Raw genomic sequence first — 21,168 nt, 5'->3', positions numbered from 1 at the left:
GCTAAACGACATTCACAAAATATAAAACTTGGGAATTTTTTATGAACACCTGAATTAAACATTCGTAGTCCTTTTAAAAATCTAGACCATTGTTTCTACCACAAGAACTTTCAAAGGACACACGGTTCTGAAAATGTCTACGATCACAAACACACATGAACACATGCGCTTCCGGAATCGTACGTTTGCGCGTTATGCCGAAATGTGAGCCCGACGTAAAACAAAAAATACGGTTTGAATAACGGAAGAGGTGCAAAAGAAAACAAAAAGTATCCCCAAACCACTCGACTCGGATTCGCGCTCTCCACTCTGCAACAGCTACTCGACGGCGCCAGCGAACTATGACTACTGAGCACGATCTTAGCCCGCGGATCGCTGAAGATCGATCTGGCGAATGCTGCCCTGGGTGGGCTGCGGAGGCTGTACCACTACCAGCACCATGCTGCTAAGAAAGCTGGCCGCGGGAAAGGGAAAGAGAACATGAGCAGCACCTCGCAGTCGGTGTGCCGTTTTGCACCGGTTTTCCTTTTCGGACGTGATGAAACTGAACTGACCAAGAGGTGCTGCTGTTGAGGCTCGATGATCGAGTATTTGTTCCTCTGTTGGGGCCAGTATGCATCTGACTTTTGCTGCTGTCAAACCGGGCCGTTGCACAACGGACACCAACCGGCGGCGTCCGACACACGGTGTGTGCCTGTGTGACCACAAACAAGGCTCGATCGAGGATAAGCTTGCAATCGCACGAACCTTCCGTTTCGCCGGGGCGATGCTGCACTAAAGAAGGTCGAACGGCGACTGGACCTGAGGCTGCAGGAATTGAATCACTTTCGATTTTGAATAAACGTACCCGTACAAACCGGAGATACCTGAGACTCGACCAGCTTCGTGCTCCCGGTGTCGCCCAGCTTCGTGCTCTACGTTCATGCCACACATGTCGATCAGGCTTGTTTTACCAGTTTGAGGGTGTTTTTTTTTCCTTGACTCACTGTATAACATTCCGTCTCGAGATCACACACAAACATACGAGGAACAAAGTGGATTCGAAACGGGATGCTGGACCTCAAATATCCACCATTGCAAGCCACCTACGCACTCTAATCTTGCTTAGGAAGCATTGATGATGATGAAGGTCTAAATTCTGTAAAGTTACACGAAACTCGGATTCTTTCCAGTCAGCTTTCGTTTACCGACTAAAAATCGATAGGGTCTACTAAAATAACAACACAACAAAACGAATAATTCCACCACCATGTCTCATTTGGGTGCACATTAGAGCGGGTTTATAAATTTAATGAAAACTTGAAAATGTTGCAGATATTGCATTGAAACTTGTATCTCAATTATTATAAACTGTGAAAATGAAGGTGATCATGTATTTTCTAGTGAAGTTATATTGATTTAAAGATAAGATTGTGTCTTTTACCAATTATATTAATTTTTTCAAAAACGGTTCGAGGTTCAAAATAAATGTTTGAATAGTTATCGCATAACTGAAATCAGACTGTTGAATACATATACAAAATTTTGCTCTAAAATTTTAGTTATAACTTTTCTATAATAAATTGAGAAAAATATTTAAAAACGATTTATTTGATTCATTTTACTTTTTAAAGATTTATTCGACTGTATACTCTTTAACGGTTTTTTCGATTTCTCTTCCTTTTGAATATTGAGTTTGCTGAATAACGAATTGAGGTAATGCAGCAGCCCTGATTATTATGCTGGTAAACAAGGTTCTTGTATCCTCAGGTAGAATAGTGCTAGCCAACTTGACATTTTTGGGGGAATGTCCCGGCGTAGGTGTGCGGAATTCATACTTCAAACGTTTTTCACAGCCTTAAACAAATCATGTGTTCTTTTAAATCTACATATACAGGTCAAATTTACATACAACATATTCAGGCAAAATATGCTGGCATAGCGTTCTTTCGCAATGCCGGGCACGAAAGGCAACTTAGTCTCACCTTGTTTTTTATATGCTCCTTGACTTTGAATGTTTTCATTGCGACTGTCATGTTTGTTTTGGTGGACTTGGAAAGACGAAATCAACAGGGACGCCCAAGTGAGAATTGTTTTGTTGAATTACACACCATATTTCTAACGTTAAAATCATCCTAAACATACGCCACTAAGGTTTTACCTTACCATAGTATCGGGGAACAGAAGTGCTCGTTGGTTGGTAGCACCCGTAACGATTGGAAGTGTTCCGTCAGCATGTCTTCGTTTACCGAGACGGGGTTGGTTAAGAAACTTCTCGATCTCAACAGCAGCCAGCAGAGCATCCAGACCCTTTCCCTTTGGTTGATACATCATCGCAAGCATCATTCAATTATCGTCAAAACATGGTTAAAAGAACTGCAACGAGGTGAGAACGGGAAATGGTTGAGCACGTGTGCAGTAACCGGAAGTTAATTTGTTGACTTACCGTACCTACTTACAGCACCCTCGGCGAAAAAGCTTACGTTTATGTATCTAGCTAACGATGTGATACAAAATAGCAAAAAGAAAGGGCCGGAGTATGGGCGTGAGTTCGAGCATTACCTACCAAAGGCGTTCAAATACATAGCGCAATCTTCGCCGGAACCAAAAACCATCAACAACCTCAACCGGATCCTCGGCATTTGGGGCGAGCGCGGTGTATACGAAGAGGTCAAAATCAAAGAATACTCGTTGGCGCTGAATGGGACCGAGGCCATCCCGAAGGTGGAAGCAAATGGAAACGACAAGAAACGAAAAGTTTCTGAACCACCCGCCAGCACCAACGAGACTGAGCCATCGAAAAAGGTTAGCCCGTCGGTTGTGCCAGAGAAGAAAGCCAAAAGTGAAGTGGTAGAAGTCAACGGTAAGGTGGAAACCCATATCACCTTAAGTCCGCATCAACCAGACGGTGATCCACCGGAACCGGAGGAACTCATCAAGGTGATAATGGAGCTGGAAAACTCCGCGTCCAGCGACGGTGATGTTCGGGCGAAGATAGCAAAGTATGATGAGGCAGTGATGAAACTGGCGGCACTAGACCGGATGGAAGATAAACAGACCGCGATACAGCTCGCAGCTGACGTGAGTTTTCTGACAAAGGTAATTGTACCAGTATTGGCGCTAGTACCAGTATTGGCAACTAATTTCTGTATTACTGTAGCAAAGGTGAAACACCGGTGTGAATACTTATAAACTTACATTTTTTTACGATTTAAATTTTTAAACAATTTAACTTGATTTCTAACAATAATTTTCAGGTAAGACAATAAGGTCAGATATAAAATCCTAAACATGCTGATACTGGTACACGTACCCTTATGCCACTGTACATCCCTTTGCTTATTAATTGGTTTTTATTTTTTTAACGAAAGGTAAATAATGCAATAAAAATGATAAACGATTACAACTCCCGGCTTGCAACGGAAATGGACGACCGCAAGAAGCTAACGACCATGCTTAGAGATTTTCACCGGGAGCAGCAGGAGTTGCTTTTGCAAGCTGAAAATCGGCTCGAGGTTTGTACGCCACGTGTTCAGCTATAGTTCACGATTGCACATGCCATAAGTTTTTTGTTTGTTTAATTATAGGAATATCAAAATAAGCTCGCCAAAATCAAAGAAGTACAAAAAGAAGTGAGAAACCATCTGAACAAACTCCCAGACCTTACCTCCCTGCCGGATGCACCCGGCGGATTAGCTCCGCTCCCTTCCGCCGGAGATCTGTTCAACGTACATCATCACTAGGGACAGATGAAGCTGCTGAACGTTTGATTTTCTGCCTCGTAGCACTAATACAATGTGTTTGTACGATATCGTTTTTCACGGTTTTCTGTAGTCCGTGCAGGCAAATTGTTCTTTTAGGAATGAAGCTATAGCAAAAACTTACGGTAGTTGAAAAACAAGCTTAAGTATCAGGTATTTTTTTTACGTACTGCAGACTATGAAAACAAGCTGAAGCAATCCAAACAATAACGCGTATTGGAGGAAACAAACTAATTGTAGGATTACATCCTCACCTGTATCCGTACTGGATGTGTTACAAAATGACTAATAAATAGTATTGTGTTTGATGAACACAATGTTGTATATATTGTTTCACATGACTTACGATGACCACAATTTGAATCGCGTCTGCGTGAATTTGAATAAAAATGGGAAAATTTGTAGCTTTTGGTCAATTTTGATTACTAGCGATGAAAGCCAAAGCGTGTGAGAAAATTGCAATTTTTTAAGTGTTCAATGGACACATAAAAATGAAATATTGACATAAAGCTAGCATTAAATTTTGCCAAAACGCATGGCTAATAACATTATCCTCAACGATTCGCTAGCTCATGCGCATCGCGGGCCAACAAAATGAACTTCCCCAGCTGCAACCTGTTGATGCATAGCGGTTGGCGTCAGCATGTTTTGAATGACCACGTGTTGCAAAACCATGCTTTTATGGTAACCACGGCAACGGTCGCTAGGTAGTTGTACACAACAATCAATTGTAAAATCGATACGTCAAAGGAATGGTCGTGAAAAAACAATAAATGTGTTTTCTGAGGCTCAATATAATCGCGGAAGAATAAAAATGCAGTTAAAGTTTATGAAAACCATCGTCGAAGCACAGGTAAGGAAAAATGGATGCCAATCGCATCCAATTATAGTTATTGATCGTTATACTCTTCGGTTAAACGCAGGACCACCTGTACCGTATTGCGGGGTTAAGCTGGTCGGCAAACAATCAGAAGCTGGCGGTGGCCACGGCTGACCGTACCATCCTGCTGTTCGACGAGAATGGCGAGCGGCGGGACAAGTTCTCGACCAAGGCAGCCGATCCGAATGCGGTCAAAAACTCGTACGTTATACGCGGGATTACGTTCAGTCCGGACTCGAGCCGGCTGGCGGTAGCCCAGAGCGACAGCATCGTGTACGTGTACAAACTGGGCGAGCAGTGGAACGAGAAGAAGGTGATCTGCAACAAGTTCCCGCAGGGTGCGGCCGTCACCTGCATCACTTGGCTGGCGGGAGGGTTGATCGTAGCCGGACTGGAGGACGGTAAGGTGCGCTCACTGTACTGTAAGAACAACAAGTCCAAGACGCTGTACGGTACGGACAGTATGGTGGTGACGCTGGCGCAGAACACCAAGGGTACGGGTGTTCTGTCGGGGCACGAGGACGGCTCGGTGGTGCGCTTTCTGCTGGTGGAAGAACCGGGCGAACCGACGGGCCGTCTACTGCAACATCCGGTCGCACCGGTCGCACTGGCCTGGCCGCAGGGAGGCATAGTTGTTGCCGGCTGTGACAAGAAAATTTGCTTCTACGACCTACAGGGTCGCCCAATGCGTACGTTCGACTATGGGCGGGACGAGGCAGAGCGAGAGTTCACGGTGGCAGCAGCTAGTCCCAACGGGCAGGCCGTCGCGGTTGGAAGCTATGACCGGCTGCGCATCTTCAGTTGGAGTCCCCGTCAGAACGCCTGGACGGAGTCGTTGTGCAAGACCATTCCGAATCTCTACAGCGTGACGGCCCTTTGCTGGCGTAAGGACGGTTCCCGGTTGGCCGTTGGCTCCCTGTGCGGGGCAGTGTTGGCTTACGAGTCCGTCCTACGGCGCACCATCTGGCAGGACAAGTTTGAGCTCACGTTTGTCGCCCCCAGTCAGGTTCTGCTGAAGTCACTTCATGAACCAATCACGACCATGCTGGTAGAGTCGCAGCTTGGGCTGGAAATCGATGACATCCGGATCATGGGTAAGGATAACTATCTTGTCGGACGCACCGAGGACTCACTGATCCTGTGTGATCTGACGCGTTCGTTGACGAGTGAGATACCCTGGATCGCCACGGGCCGACACGAACGATTCTACTTCGAGAATCCCACGGTGGTGCTTATCTTCAACGCCGGCGAACTGTCACTGGTGGAGTACGGCGAGAACTACATCCTTGGCTCGGTGCGGACCGAATTTGTCAATCCACATGTCATCTCGGTGCGGCTGAACGAGCGTGGCAACACACGCAACAACAAGAAGCTGGCCTATCTACTGGACATGAAGACCGTGTGCGTTGTTGACCTGATGCTTCAGTCAACGATCGCACAGATTTCACACGACTCCAAGATCGATTGGCTCGAGCTGAGCGAGACGGGCCATAAGTTGTTGTTCCGCGATCGCAAGATGCGTCTGGTGCTGGTGGATGTTGGCAGTGGCCAGAAGCAAACACTCCTGTCAAAGGTGGCGTTCGTTCAGTGGGTCCCATCAAGCGATGTGGCCGTCGCGCAGAGCGACACCAACCTGGCCGTGTGGTACAATATCGACCTGCCCGAGCACGTTACCATTATGCCGGTTCGGGGCGATGTGGTCGATGTGTTGCGTGAGGATGGCCGAACGGAGATCGTGACCCGTGAAGCGGCCTCCGAGCACGTGTACCCGCTCGATGAGGGTCTGGTTGAGTTCGGGACGGCTGTGAACGACAGCGACTTTGGTCGCGCCATATTCTACCTAGAATCGCTTGGCGACCGGCCAGCGGCGAAGGCAATGTGGCACAATCTGGCCAACATTGCGCTGGCCCAACAAAATCTTCGAGTGGCCCAACGCTGCTTCGCCGCCCTCGGGAATGCCTCGAAAACGTTCTACATCGGAGAGATGATCAAGATCGCCGAACGGTACGAGGAAACGACGGGCCCTGGTATGAGCTGTCCGGAGGTGCGCGCGATGATGGCACTTCTCGGTGGAGATTTAAGGTAAAGCGAGCGAAATTCTTATGAGCTTCCACACTTCGATGTTCTTATGGTTGACGATTTCCATTCAACAGAACCGCTGAACGGATCTACATTGAGCAGGGAGATATCGAGGCCGCACTGGCGATGTACACCAAGTTACGCCGCTGGGACGACGCGATCAAGCTGGCGGAGCGTCGAGGATATCACGGGCTGTCGGAGCTGAAGGAGGCCCAAATGGAGTTCCTACTGGGCACGAGTCAGGAGGAGAAGGCGGGCGAGGTGCTGGAAGAACGCGGCGAAAAGGATAAAGCAATGACACTATACATGAAGGCGAACAAGCCAGTGAAAGCGGTCAAGCTCGCCCTTAAGACACCGCACCTGCTGTCTGATGAAAATCTCGTGACACGAGTGTCGGCATCGTTGATCAAAGCTGGTAAGTTTTGGATGTTAATGTTTGATAATCATAATTCAAATCAATCCAGTTGCTGCTAGATCAAATTAATTTTTGTGAGTTTTAATGAATATATTTGATTCGTTGATATAATTGATAGTCGTTTTTTTAACCTAGAAAGTTTTGAAAATTATTGTAATACGGCGCCAGTATATATATATATTTTCACACTTTGCACATTATCTTTAGCAAACTTCACAAGAATTTCATGCATAGCTTGGGCAGCGTTTTGTCCGTTGGTAAAATTCGGTGTTTTTCATCAGTTTCAGTTAAAATAACTGGCGTTTCTACCCTCTGTAATTAGTTGTAAAGATCTCATTGATACGCTAAATATATGTTAGTTACACGTTATGCATGGTTTTTTACATTCAAACTCCACTGCGATAGAGTGTTGTTATACAAACTGGACTGCTGTATAGGTATTCTAAAAAGAAATTTGATTACTATGTATCCACTATGAAATCGATATACTAAGGTTTAAACTACTTCACTATATGAGATACAATCGATAGATGTTTGTTTTGTTAAAATTCGTTTGTGTTTGTTCGTGTAGTACTGCATGTGTAGCCAGTTTATTAATCTAAATAGAAGTGTGTGTATTTATGCTTTTTATGATGTAAAATTTCACCTTCAAACTGTTGGCCCATTGCAGAGCTCTTTGAACTGGCGGCGGAACTCGCCAATCGTACCGGTCAACAGCAGAGCGCCATCGCGCTCTACCGGAAGGGAGGTGCCTATGCTCGAGCGATCGAGCTCGCTCGGTATGTGGCACCGGACGAGGTGACCAGCCTAGAGGAAGAGTGGGGAGACTGGTTGGTGGGCAAACGGCAGCTGGATGCCTCCATCAGCCACTATATCGAAGCCGGCTGCACGGTGAAGGCACTCGAGGCGGCCGTTGGTGCGAAACAGTGGCGCAAAGCGGTACAGATCGCGAAGGTCGTGGACGATCCGGAAGAGATTCAGAAGTACGCCGTCGAGCTAGCGGAGCATCTGTGCCAGGTGGGTGACGTGAGGACGGCCGAAGAGTTGCTAGTGCGTGCCGAGATGTACCGGGAGGCGGTACAGATGCTGAATCGGCACGGCCAGTGGGAGAAGGCTTTCGATATCGCCGACCGCTGGCTGCCTTCTGCGGACGTCCGGGAGATGTTTATCGAGCAGGCGAAGGGCCTCGAACGGGAAGGCAAGTATAGGGATGCGGAGAAGGTGCTGGTGACGGTGGGTGAGCCGGATCTAGCGATCACGATGTACAAAGAGCTAGAACTGTACGATTCCATGATTCGGCTGGTGGAGCGCCACCACAAGAATCTGCTCGAGCAGACTCACCTAAATCTGGGCCGCCAGCTAGAATCGAAGGGCCGGTTGAAGAACGCCGAAGTGCACTTCCTGGCCGCGGGTGACTGGAAGGCGGCAGTCCACATGTACTGCACCGCCGGGAAGTGGGAGGAAGCGCACCGGGTGGCCAAGCAGAAAGGAGGCAAACCGGCCTCGGAACAGGTCGCCTTCATGTGGGCCAAATCACTGCCAATCGAGGGTGCCGCCAGGCTGTTGGCAAAGATGGCGCTGCTGGAAAGCTGTGTAGCGTATGCGTGCGAAGCTGGTCAGTTCGATTTCGCACTCGAGCTTTGCCGGGCTAGTGGGCGACCGGCGGACGAGGTCCATCTGAAGATAGCGATGGCACTGGAGGACGACGGTAAGTTTACCGAAGCCGAGGCGGAGTTCTTGCTTGCGGGAAAACCCCGCGAAGCCATCATGATGCACACACACAGTGGTGACTGGAAGGCGGCTCTGCGGGTCGCCGAGCAGTACCTACCAGAGGCGGTCCATGAAGTGCTGTTGAGTCAGGCCAATGCTGCGCTCGAAGCGCGCAACTACCCGGAGTACGAGGCACTGATGATCCGGGCTGACCGGCCAGATCTAATTCTGGAACACTACCGTGAGTACAACATGGTGGCCGATGCACTGAGAATTGCGAAGGAGTTCGTGCCGGGAGCGGTTGCGGAGCTGCAAAAGTTGTACGCCCGGGTGAATCGAGTGGGCGAATCCACCGACTCCCGCTATCTGCTTCAGAAAGCGTCCGAACATGCGCGGAACGAAGAATTCCGTCGTGCCACCGAGTGTCTACTGCAGATCAACGAGGGTAACGCCGACGAACCGACGGTAGCTCGGGCGTTACTCCGGGCGGCCGAAATCTGCAATCAGTTTCTCGAAGGCCCGGAAGCGGTCGAAATTGCACGTGAACTCGGCCCCAGGTTGATCGATATCGGTCAGGTGGGGCCTGCCGCACAGCTCTATCTAGCGGCCGAACTACCCCAGGAAGCGGTGGACGTGTTCATTCGCACCGACAACTGGGGTAAGGCACGTCGACTTGCGAAAGAGATCGATCCACAGCTGGTGGCGTACGTTGAGGTACAGCAGAAGGCACGGCTTCGCCACCAGGGTAATGTGGAACAGTTGGCAGACATCGACATTGTAGGCGCCCTGGACCTGCTGGCCGAGCAAGGCCAATGGACGCGCTGCATCGAGAAGGCCAAGCAGCACAGTGTTCCGGTGCTGCAGAAGTACTTGGCGCAGTACGCGGCCCAACTGCTCCGCGACGGAGACTGCATGGCAGCACTCGGACTCTACCTCGAGCACGGAGGTCCACCGGTGGCCGCCAATTTCAACATCTACAGCCGCATAGCTCTGGAGTGCTTTGCATTGCGCGAACCAGATGGGGCGCCCATGTGGAAGAACCTGCGAAACTTCTTGCTCGGACTGGTTCAGGCCCTGCGAGGATCCGACCATTCCGACGCGGAAGTGATCGACCGGTTCGAACAGCTGCTCGTGATCGCGCACTATTATGCGACACGCGCCGCCTGCCGTCAGGCACCGGCTCTTCAGTCACTTGGGGTAAAGATTTCGGTGGCCATGCTGCGTTACACGGACGTGATCCCCTGCGACAAAGGATACTACGAGGCGGGCATGGATCTGCGCTCGCAGGGAAGGGAAGCCGAGGCGTTCGTCATCCTCAACCACTATCTAGACGTGTGTGAGGCGATCGAGGAAGGCTCTGGGCAGCTGGTAGACCATTCCGATCTGGCCGCTACCGACTTTCCCAGCTCAGTGCCGATCCCGGCCGAGCTGCATCTGAAGGGTGAACCACAGTTGCACGAAGAGATCCGCGAGTGGGTCCTTGCCGTCAGCATGGATCAGAAGGTCGACCAGGTGCTACCGACGGACGACCGCAACCAGTACGAGAGTAGCCTGGGGCTGGCCGATCAGGCCTGTCTGGTGAGCGCCTATCCGGTGATGGGTCGCCAGCCGGTGGTGTTCCAGCGTACCCATCGTCTGGCCAATAGGGACGCTTGGAGCAAATTGACGGTGGCCGCTCGTATGGCACCCCAGACCGATATTCCGAACGTGATCGAGTTCATCGAAAAGTGGTGCGGGCCAGCCAACTTTCTTTCTGGTTAGATATGACAACCTTGGGTTCTCAAAACGTTGGAACAACAGTGCTGTTTTATCAACAACTTAACGAGTTTGATGATTCATAGCGCGAATAATAAGTACTATTTGTTTCCATTTTTCATTTGTTCGGCAAAACTGCTCAACACAGACATTAAATTTGTACATGAAACATGTTGCAAAGTACACTTACTGTACTGAATTGCAAAGTAAAACACCTCTTTATTTTTATTTTTAAGCTTTGAAATATCGCCTTTGGGAAATGACTAGACACATAAATTTTAACATTTTTTTGCTTTTTTGCTAGCAGATAGCCGTTTCAGTGATCAGTGACCCACAACTGGATTCGGCCCACAACCGTAGACAGTCTCTTACATATGAAGATTAAAACATTTTTAATCTAGGCAATATGTAAAATTAATCCATAATCCATATTTTTTATTCGATTGAATTGTTTAAGGATACATCGAAAAAATATATTATTTAAAAAAATTTAAAGCATTTTTTGTTCATTTTAAGTATCATCGGAATGATTGAACATTGTTTCAATTTACAATTTAATAATCATGCTGGTTACTTCATTTAAAAATGCTAAACTTATTTTTTATTCCTTCGCAAAATGCCTAGACATTTTGACCTTAATAGACTGTTTACCTACTTATCCTGTGTAAGAGAGGGTTCGGTCTTGGTTGTGACTCGAACCAATGCCGGTAATCGATTCTTGAACACAACATTTCATAAAGTTACTGCTCAAACTTCACGAAAGAACACCCAATAGGAAAATTCTTAAATATAGAATAAAACACTTTCCTGTCTAATGTATTTCTATGCTGCATGTGTAGTGTTGACTGGTTTGATGTATTTAAAATAAGTGAATAAATGAAATTTAATAGTCTAGATATCAAATATTTAGTTAAATTAATTTAGCTAGTGATTTCCTATCGATAAACTTTTTCGGGTGTCAACCATTTCTGCTACCATCGACACAGTTTGTTTTTGTCTTTTTCTTCCACCCTCACGGAGAACTTTTAAAGCCATTGACCGTTTCATGCATTGACCATCCACTCCACCCATCTTGGTGGTCCGGCTTAGTAAACCGTTGTATCCCGCTTTCAGCTAAATAGTATATACTGACCTACTCTCGCATAGTAAACCATAAAGCTAAATGAAAAGAGCATAGGTGCAGAGAAAGAGTGAGTGTTGTGTTTGGGCCAGAAATTGAAAACAAAAGTGACAAAACATGAGTGCGACGTCCGGGCAGGATATGCGCGCATGGCACCTGTTGCGAGCGTCGGAAACCTGTTACGGGTCAACTTTTGCTTTCGCCGAGTTCATGCGTTCCTTCACTCACTCTCTCTCTCTCTCCTTGGGATGCTGTAGATGATTCCCGAATCCGGCCCAAGAGATCGCAGAGCTTTAGCGAGCGAGATACCGAATGCTCGAATAAAGAGAACGATATACTAGAATGGAGAACAGACAAATGTCCACACGAGGGACTCATTTTTGATTTATATTTTTGTACGCGCGCGAAACACCAGAAATGCAGTCATAACGCAAACTAGCTTCATGCTACCTTGTGCAACTTTTGCCAATATTAACCATTCAAATCTGGCAGTAATTCCAAAACGGGTTTGTTATACCAATTGTCTCTTGTTGCAATTGTCTGTATGCATATAAAAAAAATAACTAAGAAAACCAGTACTTTATCTTTGACAATCCGAAGACCATGGTCTTCAATTTACGTTTTTTGTTTGTTTTCCTCTTGACTTAGACTTTGCAAGTGGTTGTATGCGAATACAAGGTGCGACTTTTTTTTTTACAAAAACTTACTCCTTCCATGAAGCGCGTGACTGGCTAAACTTGAAGCAGACTTCACTCTCGTACTCGAACTCCAGCTATCCGCGTGTGCCTTGAAATCCTCCACCCTTCCAAGCAACATGGCCAAAAGCAACTTGAAACGACTCTGTGTGTATTTAAGAAATGTTCAAAATCAACCTAAACCAATGGTACCACTGGATGAGCATCGACGTTACAATTCCAGTACCAGTGGTCAATTTCAAGCCAAGCTGGTCATCAAGAACGTCCCGGGACCGGACTGGATCCGCACGATTCGCGGAGCAGAAAATCTTGTCGGTTATGAAACATCCTTCCTGAGCCTCCGAGAGTTTTTCAACAACGAGAACGAAATCGTGGGCCTCCAGCTTCAAGAACGCATTAGCTGCATGCATCCCCTGTTTAACGTTTTCAAGTAAGCTAAAAGTTTTATATATAAGAGATTAATTTTATGGTTTGTTTTATTTATTTCGACTAAATTTCACTTTGCGTTGATTTGCAGCTAGAAACAGACAAAGATAAATGTAAATTAAATTTAATACATATTTTTAGCATTTAGTGCATATATTGTAACCTTTTATGTTGCATATATATGAAGCCAACAAAACAAAGTTTGTAAACAAACATTAAAAAAAATCAGTCAAGATATGATATTCTTACCTTGGATGTTGTTCATGCTTATTTAGAATTTTACACTTATTTAGAAACATGTGATATGGTTATTGATAAGTTATGAGATATTAACAAAAGAAGAAATTAGAAACGAAAGTGATTCATTTGGAATGTGATTTATTTTAAGAATAAGTTTTATAAGTGTTAAGTGAACCGGGACATAATTTTTGTGTAATCATATGATCTACTTTTTGTGCCAAGCTGGTGTTGAATGTGTACTTCCCTTCACTCTGAAACAAAGATTCCATTTGTATTAAGAATTAGATATTAAGCTGATTGCATTATTTCAGATGCATGAGTATTGATATTATTTCTATGATCATCAAAATTACTTTACCATGACAGCATAAGCAAAGGAAGTACAAAAGCAAACGTTTCAAACTTGAATCTGCATTTGTTTTTTTTTTAATTGATACATGCCTGCATTGCGACATTCCACCAAAGCACCTCAAGCTTGTTCTAATCTGTTTTTATGAAAGCATGTTCTTGTCGCGAAAGTGAACGCAAATTACCTTCTATCTAACCGAAAAAGAAAACCTGTTTCTTTCATGTCTTCCGTGTGCCCAATTCTTCCGCGTTGTTCGAAGAAATTTGCATAACTCGTAAACACATTCATCAAAGATAATCTTTAGTTGGTTTCGTCACACACTGATGACTTATTTGCAGGTCTCTTCAATCGTTTCACTAATTCGTTACGTAAGCGACTTGTTTGGTACGATCTGCAAGAACTAATTCCAGAGGGTTATGTCATTCCCAAGGAGACAACAAAAAAACATTCTTGAATTTAACACAACAGCATTAATTGTTTCTAAATTATTTGCAGTAGTATTACCTACCTGGATGAAAAACTACTCGCTTGGGGATTAGTTATGCTGCTTGTGTCAAAAGCCACCGCTAATGGATCGGACGTTCAGATCGCGGATCACAAACGAGGAAATGCGGGAGTTCTTCAATCTCAACGGACTTTGGCAGAAGTTACCGAGACGGTTCGAACTTCTCAGCTCGTCCATCAAGCAATCCAAAACCTTCCGCCATGCGGCAACGCAGGAAATGATCTGAGCGGGGAGAGTGCCATGGTTTACGGCAACAAGATCGCCCTGCTCGGTGGAGACCATCTACTTGCTAGAGCGTTTCAGCAGCTGTCTACTTTAAGGTAAGGTGATAAGTAGAGGTTCTCTTGTGGACGGTTGTCAAGCCGAAAGTCCTGTATTTTGTTTCATCCCATCTATAGAAATCAGGAATTGATCCTGCTTATGTCATCCGCATTCCGTGACCTTACCGAGTCCAACTTCATCGGCGAACGTGACGATCAAAACAATCCACTCCCTGGTAAACCGCTGTCTGGAGCAAAAGTTTACACTGAAGAAGTTGGCAGTTGGGATAAGCAGGACTTTGGAGACCTAGACGATAATATAGCTCCACTGCAGGTGGCAGGGAACCTCGGAAGTGCCGAGATGGAGTGGTCTCTACGCAACTTACTTGCCGGTGGCAGTTTGCTCGGGAAAGGATGCCAAGGTGCGATACTGCTCGGTGGCCATCCAGAGCATTTGCAAAGACGAGGATATCTGTTTGGAAGACATTTAGCACTGGCATGGCAGGCCAGTCTCGATTTGCAGCCATTTTTGCCGACCAAGCTTCAAGAGGGTAAACTTATCCGATAGTGTGACAGGTGTTTTGACTGATCCTGTTTAAATCTCTCTGCAGGATCCAAGTTCAGCCTAGTTTCCGCACCGATACTATTCCATCTGGAGCACGAGAAAACGCTTTACGATGAAATTGAAAAGGGCCTTGAAACAGTCGACAACATTGACTACACCAAAGTCCATCGGATGGTAGCCCAGGGGCCCGGAGTCGAGAAAACGAAAGTTCTACAACGCAAGCACAGCGCGATGGCGACGAGCATCCTGCACGAGTTGCCGCTCACCGACGCCAGGGTGGCGCTGCAAAATATTTTACTCGCCATGCAGGAGCTTTAGTGCGACGCTGGTGTATAGATGGGTGATGGAAATTCTTTTAATTAGGCTAATACTACCATTTACCATATGCGTATACACTTCTTCTAATCAACGGTTGAAGTTTCCCCAACTTCCCGCCTATTCGTATGCGTTTCTCTTACACTTCCAACTGAGACATTGTGTGGAATCGTAATGGCGCGCTTGGAACCTCCAATTGCCAACATCTCAACATCTACCAAACTGGCTACAAGTGGTTTATCAAAACAAACCTCTCACAAAATGTGCGTCCCAAGCTCCTGAGAGCGTCGGAGAAGAACTGAGAAGGGAAACATCCTGATGTGCATTCTCAGTTTCCAGCTTGCTCTCGGCTTGTACCATAATACTCTGGATGCTGGAGGTAGCATTTTATCCTGTTATCAGGATGCTGAACTCTTTACTCATATGGTTTGGGAAATTTGCGGAGAGACTCTAGGCGAGCAAAGTTATCAGTTTCCACACGCACCAGATCACCAGTTATCAATTTCCAGTGGTCGCGAACGGTCCGTAAGGGTGTCGGTCGGAGTGATGTTAAATATAGAGACGGTCTCTTAAGGTGCTTTTTCTCAAAGTTATCAAAATGTCTTGTTTATTCATCCGACAGAGGTTTTTCCAAGGAGCTAGAATATCAGAATTAATCAGAATATGTCTTCTTTCACCGTGTTTGATGTTGTGTAGTAGCTCAGGGCGCAACAGTTGCTTTCTCCCACTTCAGCGTCCAATGTGCTGTGAATGAAGGAGTGAAAATTATATTCAATCCACATCAATTATCGAGGAGCATGGTGATTTATCGTCGTTGGGAGCATAAATCTATCAGTACATTGGCCTTCGATCGGTAAGGAAAGAAATAATGAGCCATCAGACAGTGATTGGAGTTGTGTGTGAGTTTGAGTGAGTTTTCCTTGTGTGTCGATAGTCATACTGTGCTGATCTATGAGGTGTGTAATTGATAAAAAGCGTGTCCGGGTTCGTTAATCCTTCGACCAAGTTTTTCAAACAAGCAATAATTGTAAATTCCAATACACAGTGTGTGTGAGTGTGTCTTTTTGTATGTGAAAATAAATCAGATAAATGCTCGCAAGCTATATTGCTATGTGGAATGCTCTACGATGTTGTAGCAAATCTTGAGCTGTCGGATAAATAGGAAGGAATCCGAAAGCTATCCCTTGTGAGCGGGAAGATAAATATTTCACCGACTTTGGGGCGGTAAAGAAAGCACAAGGAAGAAAAAATGGTTCCCCAGGAGTACCATGGGTCGTGTTTGCAAACTCCCAGTGTTTGCGCCAGCTAAATAGAAACGTTTTTGGTGGATTGTTACGTGATTTCGCAGGAAATCCACAGGCTTTCTTTTGGTGCTATTAAGTGCTAATTGCGGTCGGGTGTGCGCTAGCCGCATGTCATGGTGGTGAAAGTTGTACCCAGAAGAAGGGGAATTTGTGTGAGGGAAAAGTGAATTAACGAAGCAACAAGTTCGTACAACCGAATTCACAGTATTCGATTGAAGTGATCTTCTTGAATAAAGTAATTTTTGTTGTAGTAATCTTCTTGAATTTTGTGAAAATTTAATAAATTTAAGTAAAGTGCACCAGTGATATTAGCTTCATTGAACAAAGAAACGCACTGTAAGTTTATTTCAAACATATTTAGATTAAGGTTATTTATAAAAAAGGGGTGGCGTTAGTTTTTAAGATATCTTAAAATTTATGAAAACTTAACAACTTATATCCAAGGTAAATGGAAAAAATAATTACTGTATTCTTTATTAAGAAACTGTTAATTTTTTTCTGATATGTACGCCTCTGATGCATTGATTAATTAATCAATCAAATGAAAAGGGTTTGACTGTATTTTTATTTCGTTTTAGAATGTTACTGATTTTATTGCTTTGAAGAATGTCTTCTTTGGAAAACTTCAAAATTTAGCTTAAGATAAAAGTTTGTTGTCCAATGAAAGTGCACCAATGTTGCAAATCGGTTCAATGTAGGCCACAGAACCGACCTCTTCGAGTGGGAAAGGTCGTTCCTTAGCAAACATATTCTCATCACCCATCAGAGTCTATTGGTTGTATCATTTGTAACATTCGCTCAGTTCAGTGCATGCAGCTTTCATGGAAAATTAATACACACCCCCGGGCAACCGCCTGCCGCACAACGAAATTACATTTCGCCCATGGAATCTCCTGCAATATGTTTCGCTACTTTTCCTTTATTATGTCGCTCATTGTTGTGCCTGAGTAATTCTGGGCTACAGTTGAGTTCATCGGAAAACGCTAATGTTTCCTGTGCGGAAAAATGTACACAAAAAAAAACGATACGAAAATCCAGAACAGCGACTTTGCTCGAAACCATACACCACCTAGAACACCAACACAAACACAATAACACTCCTGCACACCTGGTTCGGCGAAGAACGCGAACGAGAGGAAAAATGAAAAATCCACAACAGACTACAAGCACCTCGGGGGTGCTTGCTCTTCATCAGGGTAGGTTGAAGAGTTTTTCCCTACCAAAACAAGCGAAGTACAGAAAAAACAAAAAAAAATTGAGGGAAAATACGCAAACTCCACCATCGCTGGAAATGACACCCGACTGAGTCCGTGCCGGCGTGGCGTGGAAATGACGGAAAGCTAACTTTTGCTTTGCTACTGAAAACGGCTTATTTCGTTACAGGATGACTGATGGGGGAAAAAAATCATCCATTTTTCGTTTATAATTTCTGCCAATTCATGCACCATACGTTCCAAGAAACATTAATGTTCCGGTCATGAACAAATTAGATCTCTATGAACAAATATTTAGGAGACAACAGCAATTATAGCAGTTCTTATTAATGTATTCATATACTTTTGTGAATTATTTTCAATGGCACGGAAACTAAAAATTTGTTCTATTGTTGCTAAACAAATAACCACCCAGATCAATCAAAGCGCAGATCGTGAAACCGTGGCGATGAAGTACGGTGGGATGGATGGGAAAACATCGTACTAATTGGGTGATCCGAGGAGGAAAAATCAACAGTTCCCCGCTCGGTCGTCAGCCGAGGCGCTATCGCCCACCTGTCTAATAGGGATGTCAAAAGTCCTGTCGTTTCAACTTCAGGAACCGCGTTGACCTTTCGCTCCCACGCAGGATTGCAGGGAGTGGAAGTGCAGGCGAAAGCGTTTCCACCAAATGGTGGTAAGGAAAATTAAAGCTGGTTTAATGTCCCGCAGGTGGCTATAAAATAGCCTGCATTCCACCAGCGAGACTAATTTATCTCCATTTTTATCAGGCTATGGTACGCATTGTTCAACACCGTTCTCTTTGTTTTGGAATAAGCAGTGTTTTCGCCATAGGATTGAAAAATTATCATAACGATATAGTGGAAAATGAATATTCTTCTATGTATTGTAGAGTTTTGAATACTACCTTGGAGTTGGACGCTACAGTTGTGTTAAAAAAATATGATTATTTTTATTCTTTCATTAAACTACTGTTGAGGAACGTCCTCACTCGTTGAGTTCTACAATAAAAATAATCTTCTGCCCGACCTACTCGGTTGACTGTCCTAACCAGCTACTATTTCGTTCACGCTCGCTAGCATTCTTTCCCACGCTCACGCTGGAATCTGCTGATGCGATGGGGTGTATGCGGGCTGGCTGGGTCACTGTCATAACTATATATATATATGCCTAATATATGTATGTACCTATGTATCAGATTGAGTAGTTATTTTGCAATGAAAAGAAAATTTGTTTGCAAATATTTAAATACATAAAAAACAGCTTTATAACCATGCAATTTAACTCTTGGCTTGTACATTCTTTAAATTTTTTCATGTCATGTCTTTATCTTTAATTTCGTTTAATATCAATATCAGTAATATACCTATTCTAAACAGTATTTTATACATAATTCAAAGGGGATAGAATTTATGTTCAATGCAATTAGATATAATGAAAAATACATCTATAGACCCTTGCTTAATTCGTGATGTTTAAAAGCCTGGATTTTCTTACGGCAAATAAAGACTCTAATCTAAACATTCAACAAAGCGTCGCATCTCCCGAAGCCGCACTTCGGCGAGTTGCTGGGGTTTCTTCAACGCTCCATTGTAGCCATTATCGTCTCATTATCTCTATTACTCCAGCGTACGCTCGGCAGGTAATTTTCACCGATTCGATGCTCCAGGCTAAACGTCGCTTACAGCGTCTCACACACAGTTAAGCGCCATCGCACGCTTTAGTTGCAATAAATATTTCATGACCCGGCCATGTGTAGGCAGCCTACCGTGTGCCTTCTGCGTTTGGCAGCATCCGATCCAGCTCACACCTTTAAAAACTGTTATAATTCAATTAACTTTCCTCCATCCGAGATTTCACCACTTGCTCGAGGTTCGCATGAGTCCGCAAGGATTGCTTCTCTGCCCACTGTTTATTTCATCGTGGTAAGTAAAATGTCGGCTGAAATGAAGTTGTTCAGAATCGAAATATCATTTTGTGGTAATTAAACGACGGGTCATCGTCAGGACGTGCAAGGATGAACCACTGCACTCTACGTTGTGGTTCTATTCGGTCGTCCTACGAGATCCACTTCGGAAAACCGTTGACATTTTAGGAGTACATTAAGGAAAATGATTGCATTCCAACTTCAAGTTCGAAGAACGAAGCTAACCAATCCTTCCCCCCCTCCCCCTTCCCCCTCTCAACCGCATTCTTGCGTGGCTGGAATGTACAAGTCGGACAACGTGGAGGTTGTATGTGCCACAAATCTTGTCTCCTGCTGAATGGTTTGTTGAAAGCACTGGCCAACGAAGACCTTTGTCATCGAGTTTTAATACCATGGCAAACGTTTTCCACTTTCAAGTCACGTTTGGGAAGCCGGATAAAGCAAACAAGAGATTTGCGAACGAAATGGAGTTGAAAATAAACTGCTTTTTGCAACATTGCTGAAACGTAGCAACTTTTGGGACAGCACTTGGTATATGTTGGGATTTTTTTAAAGAAAATCCAAGATTGAGATACTTTAAACTAAAATAGGAATTAACTTAAAGCACATGGCACAAAATACATTCAAAAAGATACTTTTATTATGAAAATGCCAAAAAGATGCAAAATGTCTCGCCATAAACCGGAGTCAACATTTCTCATCGCGTGGTAACAACAGTCCCAGAACAATCATCATTTTATATTTGCATTCTTTTTTTCATTTCTATCGGTGCAAAACGTAACCACGGAACGTGTGAAACATTCAGCTGTCCCTCTAGTGATAACTTAAGTTTTTTTTAAATGGCAAAAGACGACGAGAATGAAATAACACAAATAAAGTATGGAATTGAGCGACATTATTGTTTAGATTTTTCTAACATTAACTATTTCATAAATTTCATAACGAAGTCCTATACTTCTTATACTACAAGTTTGGTGTTGAACATACTTTTAAATTTTGAATATCCTTCCATAACTTCTAGGTAATTTTTTAGAGCATAAATAACTTTTTAACATCTTTTTCTATTTACTAAATGTTATTCATTATGCGTTAATACTCATACTGTTTGTAGATTAAATTACTCGATTTGCCATTATTAAGAGAGAAAATGTTTTCATAGCTTAGAATAAACTAGTTTTCTTTTAACAAAACAACTCTTTTTTTATCACTTCTTGGATTATCTTAATAAGAGAAGTCAACGCATCAAAATATTTGTTAAATAATAGCAGGATGGTCTAACACGAACGCGTATTATATTTTATTTGTGTTATTCAATCAATTCAACCTGGTTAAAATATAACAATACAGTTGTTCTGAAATCCCAGTCCGGTAGAAAGCCAGTCTAATCTACGATTGTTTGTTGGAAAATAAACTGGCTCTTTGCGTCATAAAAATCTTTTGCTAATCGGTCTAACAACCACAAGGGATGTAAAAATTGGTAGTCTACACACCAAAAACCAAACCCACCCAAAACCGCACCACTAACCATCGTTATGAGCGTTTCTGATTTTTATGGTAAGGTTTCAATTGATGTGGCACCGCAAATGGCCAAGTTGCTCGCCCGCAATGGTTTGCGTGGGCGGAGAGTTGAGTAAGAAATGGCCACTAGATCGTTATGGTCGCGGGATGG

The 21,168-nt window shown here is 44.3% G+C and overlaps 3 protein-coding genes across 4 annotated transcripts; all 3 read left to right on the top strand.

Annotated features, from left to right (window-relative positions):
- Positions 1 to 2,127: 2,127 nt before the first annotated feature.
- Positions 2,128 to 4,064, top strand: LOC131288247 (regulation of nuclear pre-mRNA domain-containing protein 1B). Of its 2 annotated transcripts, none has more exons than XM_058317374.1 (4): positions 2,128 to 2,365; positions 2,441 to 3,060; positions 3,351 to 3,494; positions 3,567 to 4,064. In XM_058317374.1, exons 1-4 carry the CDS (start codon positions 2,215 to 2,217, stop codon positions 3,720 to 3,722), a joined length of 1,071 nt encoding a protein of 356 aa, XP_058173357.1. In that variant the 5' UTR covers positions 2,128 to 2,214; the 3' UTR covers positions 3,723 to 4,064. The 2 variants fall into 2 exon arrangements, with proteins under 2 accessions (XP_058173357.1, XP_058173349.1); XM_058317366.1 differs by having other exon boundaries at positions 2,441 to 3,078.
- Positions 4,065 to 4,554: 490 nt separating this feature from the next.
- On the top strand, positions 4,555 to 10,585 carry LOC131281791 (intraflagellar transport protein 172 homolog). The gene is made up of 4 exons (XM_058311142.1): positions 4,555 to 4,593; positions 4,664 to 6,702; positions 6,774 to 7,114; positions 7,785 to 10,585. The coding sequence occupies exons 1-4, from the start codon at positions 4,555 to 4,557 to the stop codon at positions 10,583 to 10,585; spliced, it is 5,220 nt and encodes a 1,739-aa protein (XP_058167125.1).
- A 1,994-nt stretch (positions 10,586 to 12,579) lies between these two features.
- On the top strand, positions 12,580 to 15,057 carry LOC131293846 (all trans-polyprenyl-diphosphate synthase PDSS2-like). Its single transcript, XM_058321898.1, has 4 exons — positions 12,580 to 12,824; positions 13,905 to 14,234; positions 14,313 to 14,725; positions 14,786 to 15,057. The coding sequence occupies exons 1-4, from the start codon at positions 12,580 to 12,582 to the stop codon at positions 15,055 to 15,057; spliced, it is 1,260 nt and encodes a 419-aa protein (XP_058177881.1).
- The last annotated feature ends 6,111 nt before the right edge of the window (positions 15,058 to 21,168 follow it).

This window comes from Anopheles ziemanni, chromosome 2, assembly GCF_943734765.1.
Source record: "Anopheles ziemanni chromosome 2, idAnoZiCoDA_A2_x.2, whole genome shotgun sequence".
Taxonomy (NCBI): domain Eukaryota; kingdom Metazoa; phylum Arthropoda; class Insecta; order Diptera; family Culicidae; genus Anopheles; species Anopheles ziemanni.
Note: the sequence above shows the minus strand (reverse complement) of the source record. Positions and strands in the feature narration are given on the sequence as shown.